This window comes from Halichoeres trimaculatus, unplaced genomic scaffold, assembly GCF_033239565.1.
Source record: "Halichoeres trimaculatus isolate MK-OKI-2021-1 unplaced genomic scaffold, fHalTri1.1 fHalTri1_scaffold_14, whole genome shotgun sequence".
Classification (NCBI taxonomy): Eukaryota; Metazoa; Chordata; class Actinopteri; order Labriformes; family Labridae; genus Halichoeres; species Halichoeres trimaculatus.
In genome coordinates, this window is record NW_027437192.1 from 30649628 (window position 1) to 30662223 (window position 12596).

General features: G+C 38.8%; 1 protein-coding gene across 2 annotated transcripts in view; it reads right to left on the reverse strand.

Moving 5' to 3' along the window:
* The window catches only part of trappc9 (trafficking protein particle complex subunit 9), a 354132-nt gene that overhangs the window by 263358 nt on the left and 78178 nt on the right, over nt 1-12596 (reverse strand). For both annotated transcript variants that reach the window (XM_074687443.1, XM_074687442.1), the window contains one exon: nt 3757-3914. In XM_074687443.1, coding sequence (XP_074543544.1) covers nt 3757-3914 — 158 coding nt within the window. The remainder of the gene's footprint in view (nt 1-3756; nt 3915-12596) is intronic.

The window sequence follows — 12596 nt, forward strand, 5'->3', positions numbered from 1 at the left end:
TAACTGTAAGCTGTTGAGCAAAAGGTTTACTCTCCTAGGGATGGATACCTTTCACATTTGAAACACTACAGCACAGATACCCAGTACCTGGCAATCGGTACCAGTACTCAATGCTACCAATTTTTTGGTACTTTTTTTTGTTTATGTTGTCAAAAATATCATTTTGTGTAATAATAAAATACATATGATGTGTTGTGTTCATTTCCAGCATGGAAAATCACCTTCTCTTCCACTCCTTCACAGTCACAAGGATGCACTTAGTTACCTAAACATGGCACCTTTTGATTTTACGTGAATCGGTACTTGGTAGATATGACAGAATTCAGTCTGTACCTATAGAAGTACCTAATTCGGTTCCCATCCCTATAATCTTATGATCAAAAGTGTTGGCTAAAGGCTCTGTAGGGTTATGGTTGGTTATAAATATTACACCACTAAAAGAGAAACATACTTAAGTGACTCGAGTTTACACAAATATGAACTTTCTGTAAATATCTTCAGTTAAAACGATGCGAGTTTGAAGAGGAACATCACCAACATGTCAGCCTCAGTAATATTATTATCCCCCTCCTAACTTCCTCCACATGTTTTGTCTCATAGTTGACAGCTCCTCTGTTGTTCTCTTATTGAACTGATTTCCAAAAGGAGATTTTATTGTCGACTCAAGCAACGTTTTTTTGTTCTTTTCCCCCCCGAGTCATGGCTTATAGCTTTTCCAGCTAGCTCAGTTGCTCTGCAAAAGGGTTAAAGGTGGCATGGAGGAGAATAAAGCAGACAATCACATGTTTTTTTCACAAGCTGAGAGTACTGACAAGTTTTATTTAAATTATGGATGTTCTATTATATCACAGCTGAGAAGTCTGACTCTCCTTCACTAAATGTTGTAACAAAAATAAGAATGTATGTCAATTAGAAAAAGGACAACACTGACATGCTTACAGGGTCTTAATAACTGCACTGAAGTGAATCATGTTCAAATGATGTGTAGTATTTACATTTTCTATCCTGTGCACAAGCAAAAAATAAAGTAAATCTAAATCCTGAGCACTGTTGAGATGCCCTTGAGCAAGGCACCAAACACCCAGTTGTGCACTGAGGGTGCAGCACTGTAACTCTGAGCTCTCCATCAGTGCATGTTTCTTTGCATCATGCTGTTTGTGCAATTGTCTGCACATTAAGCATGATTCAGAGTGTAAAAGTTGAATTTCCCCCAAGGGTTGGCTGGATTAATGAAGTCTGTCTTCATCTTCATCTTAAACTCCATCTGGACTGTGCATAGACTGCTCGTATAAAGCTAAATCTATGTACATTCTGCAAAAACTCAACAACTCTTACAGCTGACGTCTTTAAATGAATGGATTTATCAGGATGTGAAAATGTGAGAGCTCAAAAAGACACAAGAAAGGACACAAGACCAGATTAAAGTTAGGAAATAAAGGGGCAAAAAGGCAAAAAAATGGTGAATAATAAGGAAGAAGTCAGAAATATTTGGGGCTAAAAATTCTTTTTTTCGGTCAAAACAGTCTGAATATGAACAGTCCTGATCAAATCCAAATTCTGATCCTGCCATAAAACCATCCTGATATATTTTCTCCATATCTCCCCCTAATGAAGAACACGTTCCTTGGTCAGAAGCAGAGTTTGCTGATGTTTACGCAGATAACTGATCATCTGGGATCAGGAGACACCTGAGAGACAGGTGAGGTTTGATTTCATAAAGCTTTGTTTGGTCTGTGTGACTTTGTGCGGACAAATGATGCCACTTTGGCAGCCTCACCACCAGGTATAGTCCTTTTCAAGCCAAAATTTTCTCAGGAAGTTTCTAGCCACTACACAGAGCTCCTTGTGTCCAAAGTAAAAAAAAAAAAAACCTACTGGCACTTGTATGATTCAACACACAGAGTTTAACGTGATAACAGTAAACAGTGCAAACAACTTCTTCTAGTTCTTCGTTTTCTGAGTTCTTAGTTTCTTTGTTTGATTGTTTTGCTTTTTCTTGTATCTGTTGTTATAAATTTTATAATTTTAATTGAGCTTCTGTGATGTGCATTAGTTTCCAAATCCTCTTGACATCCTACCAACCATTCTTCACAATTACAGTGGCATACTACTTAGTAGATGGACCTCTGCTGAGTGCTTATTTGCCAAGTGGTTACATGGAAGTTATAGTCATCATTTATGTATGTCTGTGTGTATATATATATATATGCACATATGTGTGTGTATGTATGTATATATACATATATGTGTGTATGTGTATTTATGTTTATGTATGTATATACATACATGCTTTGTCAATCTCTTGTCTTTATGTGAAACACTTTGAGCTGCAATTGAATTTGTTTGAACTGTGCTATATTAATAAACCTTAACTGATTGATAGTTTAGTGCTGTGGTAGACCTGCATTTGAGACACACTGACCCCTGCAGTTTGGAAACAAACCCTGCTCTGAGTGACAAAAGTATGAATAGCCACACGTGTTCTCTGGTGTTGAAGGCTCTTTGATCACACTTGATGACTGATTTCTACAGAAACCACTGTTCACAGTTAATAATATGTCAGAGTCATTTTCACAAATTCACATGTGGTCCTCTGTGAAAACAGTTTGAACACTCCTGTCTTCAAACATAAAAACAAGGGGATTACATTTATGGTATGTCAGCATTCAGAAATGTTTAAGGACCACAGAAAGGGTGAGGTGTTCCAGAGCCTTAACGCTACTTTCACTTTTCACAGAGGATCTATCAAGTAGTGCCTTGACTAAAGATTGTTCCTGTTATTTTGAGCTGAATTTCTCATTATCACCTCTCTGACGCAAGTAGCACAGAGAAAGCATGCCAGGAGTGAAAGGTCCCAAAACTTGGTTCACAACTTTAATAATGTAGCTGCTTTTTTTCACACAGCCAGACAAAGACTGGAAAAAAAAACCAAAGGGGGCAGTCAGTCAGGGCGGAGGGGACTGTAGAGATCTGAGGGACTGTGCAGGTGTTGAACAAAGAGATAGAACACAGACTGCAAAGCCACGGGGGCATGAAAGATGTGGAGCCGGAGACAATGGGTAGTGACCTCCGTGGTACAGCTAACACAAGAGGCTGGGCCACAAACTCAAAGGGCGATGAAGTGCATCATAAGCTGTGCTGACAAAAACAGCACTGATGAATAACACGGCACGGCACATCCATCTCCAGATATTACTGTCTGACTCAGCACGCTCCACCTCTTATACAGCTCCACACTCTCTGTATGTGCTAATGAGTCACACAATGCAACTCTTCTGGATTTGAAGCTCCTCTTTAAGAGGAGCTATTATGCTTTTTATTTTAAAGGCTTTACTCTGTCTCTCTTTTACCTCGTAGTAGCTTTGCATGACTTACAGATTTAAAAAAAAAACTATTTTTCAGCAAGTCTCTTCAGAACAGAGCGTTTTTGATCAGTATACAGACAGATTCAGGGATTTCTACAACATATGAACATGTAGATGTTTCGACTGTGACTCCATGTTTAAAATGTGGGGAATCAGAGTACCTCCATTTTAAAGATGACTTCAACTTAAGGTTGACCAGTTTTACCTTTAAAGAAGAAAAAACATTTTTCCCAAAATCTTTTAGAAGAGATAAAACTAATATCTGACTTTCCCCAAATGTGAAGGATTCAACAGTAAGACGTGCAGACTGCCTGAAAGCATAACGGTCGTCAGAGCATCATGAAGCAAAACCAGCAGCAGTTTAAGTTCATCTTCCGACAGAGGTTTTTACCTTTGGTGGTGACGATCTTCGAGGCAACCTCCAGAGACTCGATGTCCTCAGATCCAATGTTCTCCAGGGTGATGGTCAGCTGCTGTGTCTCTCCGTTAAACAGCTGGACTGACACAGTGCTGGACAGCTCCTCTTTGGACATCGGCGTGTGGGCTGACCTGTTTGGGTTTGTGGAGAGGAGCAACTTTTAGATCAGATCCTCTTTTTAACTCTACTTTTTCTTTTTTTCAAGACAACTTTTTACAGGGTACTTGACGAGGTAAGGTATTTATCAAAAGTTACATAGCACCACAGTGTGAAACGTGACAACATGCTAACTGTTTATACAAGTTTGTACCATAGTTTGGTAGTCAGCTAAATTTAGTGTTCCTCATAGCCCGGTGCTCTAAGACATTCATTCCCAAAGTCTGGGTTTCGACCCACAGGTGGGTCACCAGAGATATTTTATGGGTCGCCAAATTAGTTTTCAGAATGTTAACATGAAATTCACGCTTATCTTAACCAGAAAAAGTCTCTCCCATCGCAGATTTGTTCACGAATGATTGGCTACGCATACTGTCATATCTGGTTATGTTTCTTTGAGAAGGGTTATCGCCTGAATGTTTACCAAACATGGAAACATGTAACTGCTTTTTAAAAGTCTGAAGCCATGAGCTGGCGCTATTCAAACAACCAAAGCCAAACCACTGTTTCCTACTGTTTTACAGCACCCAGAGGCTCACACTTTCACTGTGTCACTACGCAAATGAAAGAGTTAACCCATTGATACTTAGATCATTAGTTTCCAAAAGAAATATTTGAAGTCAGATTAAAATCCCCTTTGAGTTTGAAAATCTAGAGTCACTGCTGGATCTTGGACTGGCACCAGCTACAGAAACAGAGCTGTTGGAGCTGTGCAGTGACGTCACGCCGAAAAGAAAACAGACATGAACGGATGCTGTTACCTTTTTTTCTGGACAAGCATCGCATCAGAATATCTGGTTCTGTGTCTTGTATTTTGTTTCTCATCCCTTTCACAACCACATAGAATAGAATAAAAGAACCCAAAACACAAATATGAAGACAAAATAAAGAAGCAGACTGGACGCGGCGCTAAACATGTCTCCTTTTAGGCCTGTTAGCCGGTACATATGGTGTAAGATGATGCAGAAACATGACTAAAGAACCTTTTTCTTTCTTTGCAGAGTAATCCTATAAATTGATTTACAGATTGGACACATTGTGGAATAGGTCACTGTGGCTTGTTTAAAAAAGTGGGTCACCTGAAAAAAAGTTTGGGAAACACTGCTCTAAGGCATGTCTGTAATGTGTAAAGTTAGTGAATCCTTGTTATGTCCTGCCAGTCATCTACCAATCAGAGCTAACGTAACCTCACTCTTCATTTTATTGATAGACTCTCAAGTTTGAACAGACCACTGCAGAATAACTGCTGACTGTGGGTTGGAATCAACATTAGCACAAACAGTTTAGCTCCTGTCTTAGCCTTTAGCTCGTGCTCTATCTCTCTCCTGTTTATCTTTCTTCTGCTCTTGTGTCCTTTTTCTGTCTGACAGTTAGGCTCCAGTGTCTACCATCACTACAAAATTAATCACAGAAATCATTTTCAGCAGCGAAAAACACAGATTTCTCTTCTCTCTACTAAACTTCATCAGCCAGCGTGGTGTTGTCATAGAGACTTAGACGTGCCTTGAATCAATCCAGTCCTGGTTGACCTGATCCGGAAGCTAAGAAGTAGCATTACCTTAATTGGTGCTGATAACAATCTAAAGCAAGGATTATGATCAGGCATATATCTAGAAGGGTGACTTTTTCAAGATCACTTTGAAACTCCTCACAGGGACTTTAAGAAAAAGTTCTTCATAGTAAATCAGTATCATGTGAAACTGGGTTGAAGATACTTTTTCTCACACTTTCAGATTACTTCTTTTGAAATTTCATCAGCTCACACCTTATTTATTATTAGCTTTTTTCTTACAGCAGTGACTCCTGCTGAGAGTTTAGCGCTGTTTTTAATGACTGTAGAATTATATTTGAAGAGCTGAGCATGTGAAAGATGAGGTCTGTTGACAAAAATACAATAAAAGCTTTGATGGCGACCCTGTCTATCAAACGCTGAAAGCCACAGACCTTCCTCTGGGCTGAATATCAGCTGTCAATAAGAGTGGATGACACAAGGTGAACGGGTCAAGGAATCTCACTCTGCATGAATTAATCAAAGGAAAATATCTTCATCACCATTAGACACTCAAAGATGAAGAAATGATAGAGTATCACATTCATCTTTCTGTACTTCTGCTCATTTCAGTCACTTTCATGAAATCAAACTGCAATATTTACATCACCCGCCAGCAGCAGCCACTCACAGTGGACACATTTAGTTTTAATACCAGTGTTAGCAAGGATAAACAAGATCATGAGAGGAAAATGTGGGTGTTAGGTACAACTTTATCATTCCTCATTATACATGCACATGTTGAGAGTCATTATTTTACAATGCAACAAACGCTCTGCCCGAGGCTAGAATTGCAATGGCAGTCATCACTATGCATGTCTCCTCTGAGCTCAACGGCAGGTCAACACAAAAATAACTCTTTTTGGAAAGCTCTTTGAATGTTTAAAGAAAGCGGTGGTGCCAGCGTTGAAAAATGGAGAAACACAAATGTTTTGCTTCTTCAGTAGTGTCACGCTCAGTTTTCAGCAGAAACTCCTTTTGACTCAGTCTGTGAAACATTTGTATAAAGATGTTGAAAGGAGACCAGGGGTACGGTAAGCTAGGCTAAATCAACAAAGGGAGTTGTAACACTGGAATATACTTAAGTTAAAAGAGGAGACAAAAGAAGAGCAGCTTGGTGAAAGGAGCAAAAGAACACCTGAGAGGTCAACCTGGCCCCTCATCAACCAGAGTCAGAGCTGAACTGTGGAGCCGGTGAGAGCAGCCAAGAGAGCTGATATGACATTAATATTCTATTTAATACATGTCCATCAATGTGTGAGCTACTGTTCTCATTCAACAGGGGAATGAAAAGGTTTTTCACATCAAAAGCTGCTGAAGTGCTGCACTTACAGACGTGACCTTAATAGTAGAATGTGCAGCAGCTCATCTGTCAGAGTTATTTACAGCATTATAACAGGAGCTTAACCTGTCTTTGTGATTCAGTTTACCTGAAAACGTTTCCTGAAATCATGAATTTTCCCCTTGCTCCTGACTTTTATTTAACCTGTAATGTTAAATCTAGCAGTCAGTATATGACATCTGCAGCTTTCAAGAGTTTTTTTTTTTTATATTAAATAAAATACTCACTGAAACTGGACTGATTGATTTTATTTTGAAAGGATGCCAGCAGTTTAAAGGGAATCCTGTGTGTCAGGCTGAAATGCATCAGATGCGCCTACAGTCTGTCTCTGATCTGTCACAGCAACAGATCAGAAAGGTTTTTCATTCAAGTCAACCTGTCAACTTACACTGGATCCATTCCGTTGCAGTTATGTCGCAGCCATCCTATTTTTGATGGATGTGAAGCATGACGCATAAATTCAGTGTAGGGAAGATACACTGGGACAGAAAGTCATGACTGGAAACTACCTAATAACACACAATGACTTTCAAAATAAACAAACCGTGTCAAAATCAGTTCATATTTGGCTTAGCTACGACAATTAATGGACATAATGAGCAGAGCCAGACCAGGAGTCAACAGGTTTGAGGTTTTACAGCCCAACATGAATGAAGAGAGACTTATCAATGGAGTGGGAGGCATGGGAACTACTCGTTCTATGACTCCAGCTGTCTGTCAGTCATACAGCTTGTTGGACTGAACACGCAGACAGCGTGAGTTTACAAACACAGTCAACACACAACAGAACAGAGTTGGTTTGCAGAGATATCTGGTGTATTTGAGGTGTAATATGTTGCTATTTCCCTATTCCATTAAACTTTTAGTGGAACCTGAAATGTCCTGATTACTGTACAAACCTTTTCACTTTAATGCCTTGTTAGGAAACAGTGATGTATTAAGGTACATGAGATACAGTCAGTGATATAAAGTTGCGAATTTGCAACTTTTTTTCAAAAAAGCAACTAGCCAATTTACTGGAGTTTGGAGGCTTTTCTTCCTTGAGCAGCACTCATTATGTCTTGTTTATCATTGTAGTCAAGTTAAACTCAAACTGATATGTTTTATTTTGAAAGTCACTCTGTGTTTTCAGGTAGTTTCAGGTCAAGACTTCCTGTCCTACTCGATCTTCCCTACACTGAATGTATGTGTCATGGCTCCATGTCCGTCAAAAATAGGATGGCTGTAACATGTGACATGATGGACCAGCCACGGAGACGTACCACAACAGAACAAATCCAGTGTGAGTTGACTAGGGCTGAAGCGCTGAATTGATAAAATTGATAAAAATCGATTAGTAAAAGTGTGACAATATTTTTCCATAATCGATGCACTGTGCTGCACCATTACTGTTTAAGTTTGTCTTAAGTTTATTTGTCTTCTTCCTTTTTTGTCGGATTATTTAGCAGTTGGCAACCAGCTGAAGGAGCATTACCGCCACCTACTTGTCTGGAGTGTAGATTACCTGGGCTGTGGGGCTGTCACATCTAAACAGATCAGCGTGGCGGAGCAGAAGTAGAGCCAGCAGGCGAGGGAAACAAGTAAACACAGGAATAACGGCAGAGCCAGAGAAACTGTTTGTCCAAAAAACTCCAGAGTTTGGGAGTATTTTACGCTGAATAAAAGCACATAGTTTGTTAACAGCTACATTTGCAAAAGTGACCTCACAGCGCAACAAAATCTCACATACACTCCTTTGTATGTTGTGAAATGCATGGTTTGTCTTTTAGGACTCATTTTGTCTTTCTATTAAATCGTCAGACCATTTAAAAACCACCAGGAGTTCATTAAACCAAAGTTAGCATTAGCGTTAGCTGCTACAGGTAGTGGTAGAACAGAGGGGGTGTACTGTTTGACCTGCAGGTGAAAAGATTGAGGACACATTTTTATTCATTTGCCTTTTTGGTCCACTAAGTTCTTAAGCTGATGACATTACAATATATTTTCTATTATTTTGCCCAAACTGTTGATTCTGTAAGTGTCAATACATTAATGTCATTTCTTATACTTTATAAATGTAGCATCTGGTCAGTTTAAACTATGTTCATATACGTTGTTTCTTTGCAAATAACTTTAAGCAAACAATAGTCATCAACTCATATAACAACCCACGTTTGGTTTTGCGAATTATACTAATGTGCTTTTCATCCTTTCTTTCTTTTTGTCCGATTTGATTAATTGTAAATAAAATTGTCAGAGTACTCGATTACTAAAACGATTGTTAGACACATTGACTTGAATATAAACCTTTCTGGTCTGTTGACATGATGGAGCAGAGGTTGACTGCAAACACATCTTGTATATTTCAGCCGTTATTTGCTGTGTTGGTGTGCTCAGGTTCATATTGAAAAGGCTGAGTGGAAGACGTGCAAAAAAAGCACAATAAAGGTGGCCAAAGAGCAAAATTAGTGTATTAAAATATATTAAAACTAAACTAAACTAACTCAAAACAGTCCATAGCATTTGTAAGATTTTATTAAAGCTGATACATATTTTATCAAAAAAGGTCCATTATTCCAGTCAGACTTCCTTTTCACACTTTGAATGTTGAACACCTTTTTTTGTGGTCAAGCTATGGCATGTTATGAAGAGACAAGTCTCTGCTTTGAACAGTGACTTCATGGTTGTGCAATGGTAGCTATGGTGAATTGATTGTAACCAAAGGACAGAGTAATTCTTTCTTAATGTCTGGCAGTGAGAAAACCCAGCTCACAAAGAGACAATCACAGCTACAGCAGGTCTGTGCTGACAGATGTAAAATATGTCTTTGGGTTGTGCAAAGCAGCCTGGATTTAAGCATATTGAATGTGTACACCACAGGGGAGATCTTAAGCACACTTCTAAGCTTGAGTTTTTACCTCTGACCCGTTCTGCCCAAAAGGCCTTGTGGTTTAACTTTTTATGCATACTGAAATATCCATGAACATAAAGTCTGACTTATTCATTTTTCATCTCACAGACTCAGGAGTCATTTTAAATCTATTGTTGGAGGAGGTAACTTGAGGTGGGCGACCGTAGCTGGGTGGTAGAATGTGTCCAGGTGGATATGAGCCATTGTGTTGGCTGATGCAGCTCATGGTGAATGTTTTGGGTCATTTCAGAGGTGGGTATTTATCATAATGCTGGATCTCTGACTGTACTTGAAGACAAACAATGCATCTATGACTTCAACTGTTTTCCTAAAGTGCCAACTAAACACAAACTTAAAGATAGGGCTTAATGTTCTTCCATTTTTTAAGAATAGATGTAAAGTATCTATGGTGGATGTTTATACAAAAGGAGCAGATTTTCAAACCTCTACATTTTCGTATATTGTCTGAATGCCTGAATCTGTCTGTGAACTGTTCAAAACACTCTGTTCTAAAAATAGCACAAGACCTTCAGTATACTGATGATAATGATGGAGTCGCCACTAAATGATCTCCAAACTGCTTCACAACATGTTGGCGCCTCAACGTCAAGGTCTGTCCATAGCTCCACCCCAAACGGGCCTTCAGAGGGCTGGCCAATTAGAAAGAAGATGGTTTGTGGAGTAGGGGGCCTTAAAGAGACAGCAGCTAAAACATAGTGTTTTAGACAGAGGCTGGAATAAGAGTTTCCTTAAACACCAGTGTGGGAGAAATTGGGTTTTTTGTTTGTGTGTTTTGAAGCTGTGAATTACGTAAAACTGCTACAGTGGTACAAAAGGAACAGCACAAAGCCAAAAAGAACATAGCAAGTTAACAGACAACTGAAGCAGAGTTATGATGCCAGTTTTAAGATAATGATGGTCAGCAGAGATGGTATTATTATTTTAATGATTGTCTCTGAATTTTAATAAAAAAGTAAATCTTGGTCGTCAGCTTTTTTTCTGGGGATTGGTCTTGAAAAGAGTGGAATTGTCTTATAATCGGGGCTGTTCTACATTCAGATCAAATCGGTAATTATTCTGATTGTCACACCTTGTCTCCTGCTTTCAGTCTGTCACTCTGCACACTCAAAACAGGCAACCTGGGTGTTCAGTCAGCAAAAGTATAACATGTTGCTTCTATTATATTAATTTATATTTGGTGGTTAAACATGATTACCTCATGTTGTTTTAGCATGATGTGCAAAATCGTTAAAAGTAAAAGATTGCTTTATGTTAACTCCACCTAATTGGTTTAGGTAGGAATCCCATCTGCAAAACCTCTCCAGATCAGGAGGTGGCAGTAATGTGCAATAGGGCCTATTCATCAGAGAGCAGAGCCAGAGTATAACTTGGATAATGTGGGCATCAGTTTGAAGGGTGCAAGTTCCAGATGAGCTGGGGAACAATCCACTAGCTGTTACCAGGGGTGCATCTGGACATAACTTTGTAAACTTTTGTTTGTGTAATTGGTACAAACTAATTAAGTCATTTTTGCTGTAACAGCTCAATGAAACCATGAGTGAGAAGCTAAGTCAGATCATGTGAGACCATACTGTGCATTGAGATGGTACTTGACAGGCACAGACCGGAGGTTTGTGCTTGATGGGCATCAACCTGCAGTCTGTGTTCCATGGGCGCAGACTGCAGTCTGTGCTCCATATGTGATTTTTACAGGTTTTTTTGTGTTAATAAAACAAAATGTGTTAATTCAAAGTTTCCTTTTGTGAAATCTACTTGACAAGATGAAGTTCACTTTACTTGTATTTTATTTTTTAATGTCAAAAAAAGAGTCAGTAGTTTAAAAAGAGAAGAATTAAGCTTGATCAAGATAAATTAATCATAGAAAAAGTTGCCTTGATTTTTTTAGAGTAGACGAGCAGATTATTTTTATCAGTGCAGAGGGAGGAAGACTGATAGATTTGAACCTAATCATTGTGTAGTTTGACCCTTTTGTGAGAGACAGTAAGCTGTTAACTGTTGAGCTTGCTGCTGTGATACAGAGAGCAGAGTAAATATGTGTTTTCTTTGCAGGAACAAAAGTTACATTAATAGAGTGTTGGTGTTTGAAACATGGAAGTTTACTGCTGTTACATACGGAAACTACATAGTTTACGTGTCACTTGTGGTTTATGTTAGACTGTTTGAGACTCTTTGCTCTGCTTTGCGCAGCATACAGAACCAAGAGTCAGACACCACGGTGAAGAGAGATGATTGATGGACATCTAATACATTTTTTTGATGACACGCAATCTACTAATTGTTCATTTTGCAAATAGTTTGTCTTAAGATTTTATTAAAATAATCTGCTTTATAACCTGTTCCAGTCAGTCAGGGGGGCTCCAAAGATTTTGGCTTCACATAGTTAAAATTTTCATATCAATCATCTTTTTACGGTTCATGTGTGAAACATTTTTAAGGTTTTCTTGAGCAACCAGCTCAAAAAGTATGATGGCAAAAATCTCTAAATATAAACAAGGTTCTGAATTGGACCTGTGAGGTCAGGAAGGGGTCACTTTTTGTCCTGCAATTCAAGTATGACAAATTAAACAGCGCCCAAGAAATTCTGCTCAGTGACATTTACTTTTGTCTCTTATTAGAAAACTGAGTTTGAGACTATCCAAGCAAAGCACAAAGTCAGCGAGCAGTGGGACAATGACACATATTTTTAATGTTTTGGCTCTGTTCTGCAGCTCTACGGATGTGATATGAAACAATAACTGCAGGGTTAAAGTGCTGACTTTCTGCTTTGAGGGGTTTTGAGAGTGCCCACATCAATCCTGAGTAAGTGGAGAACTCATTGTCCTTTTATATTTTTATGGCCAAACACTGCAATGTTC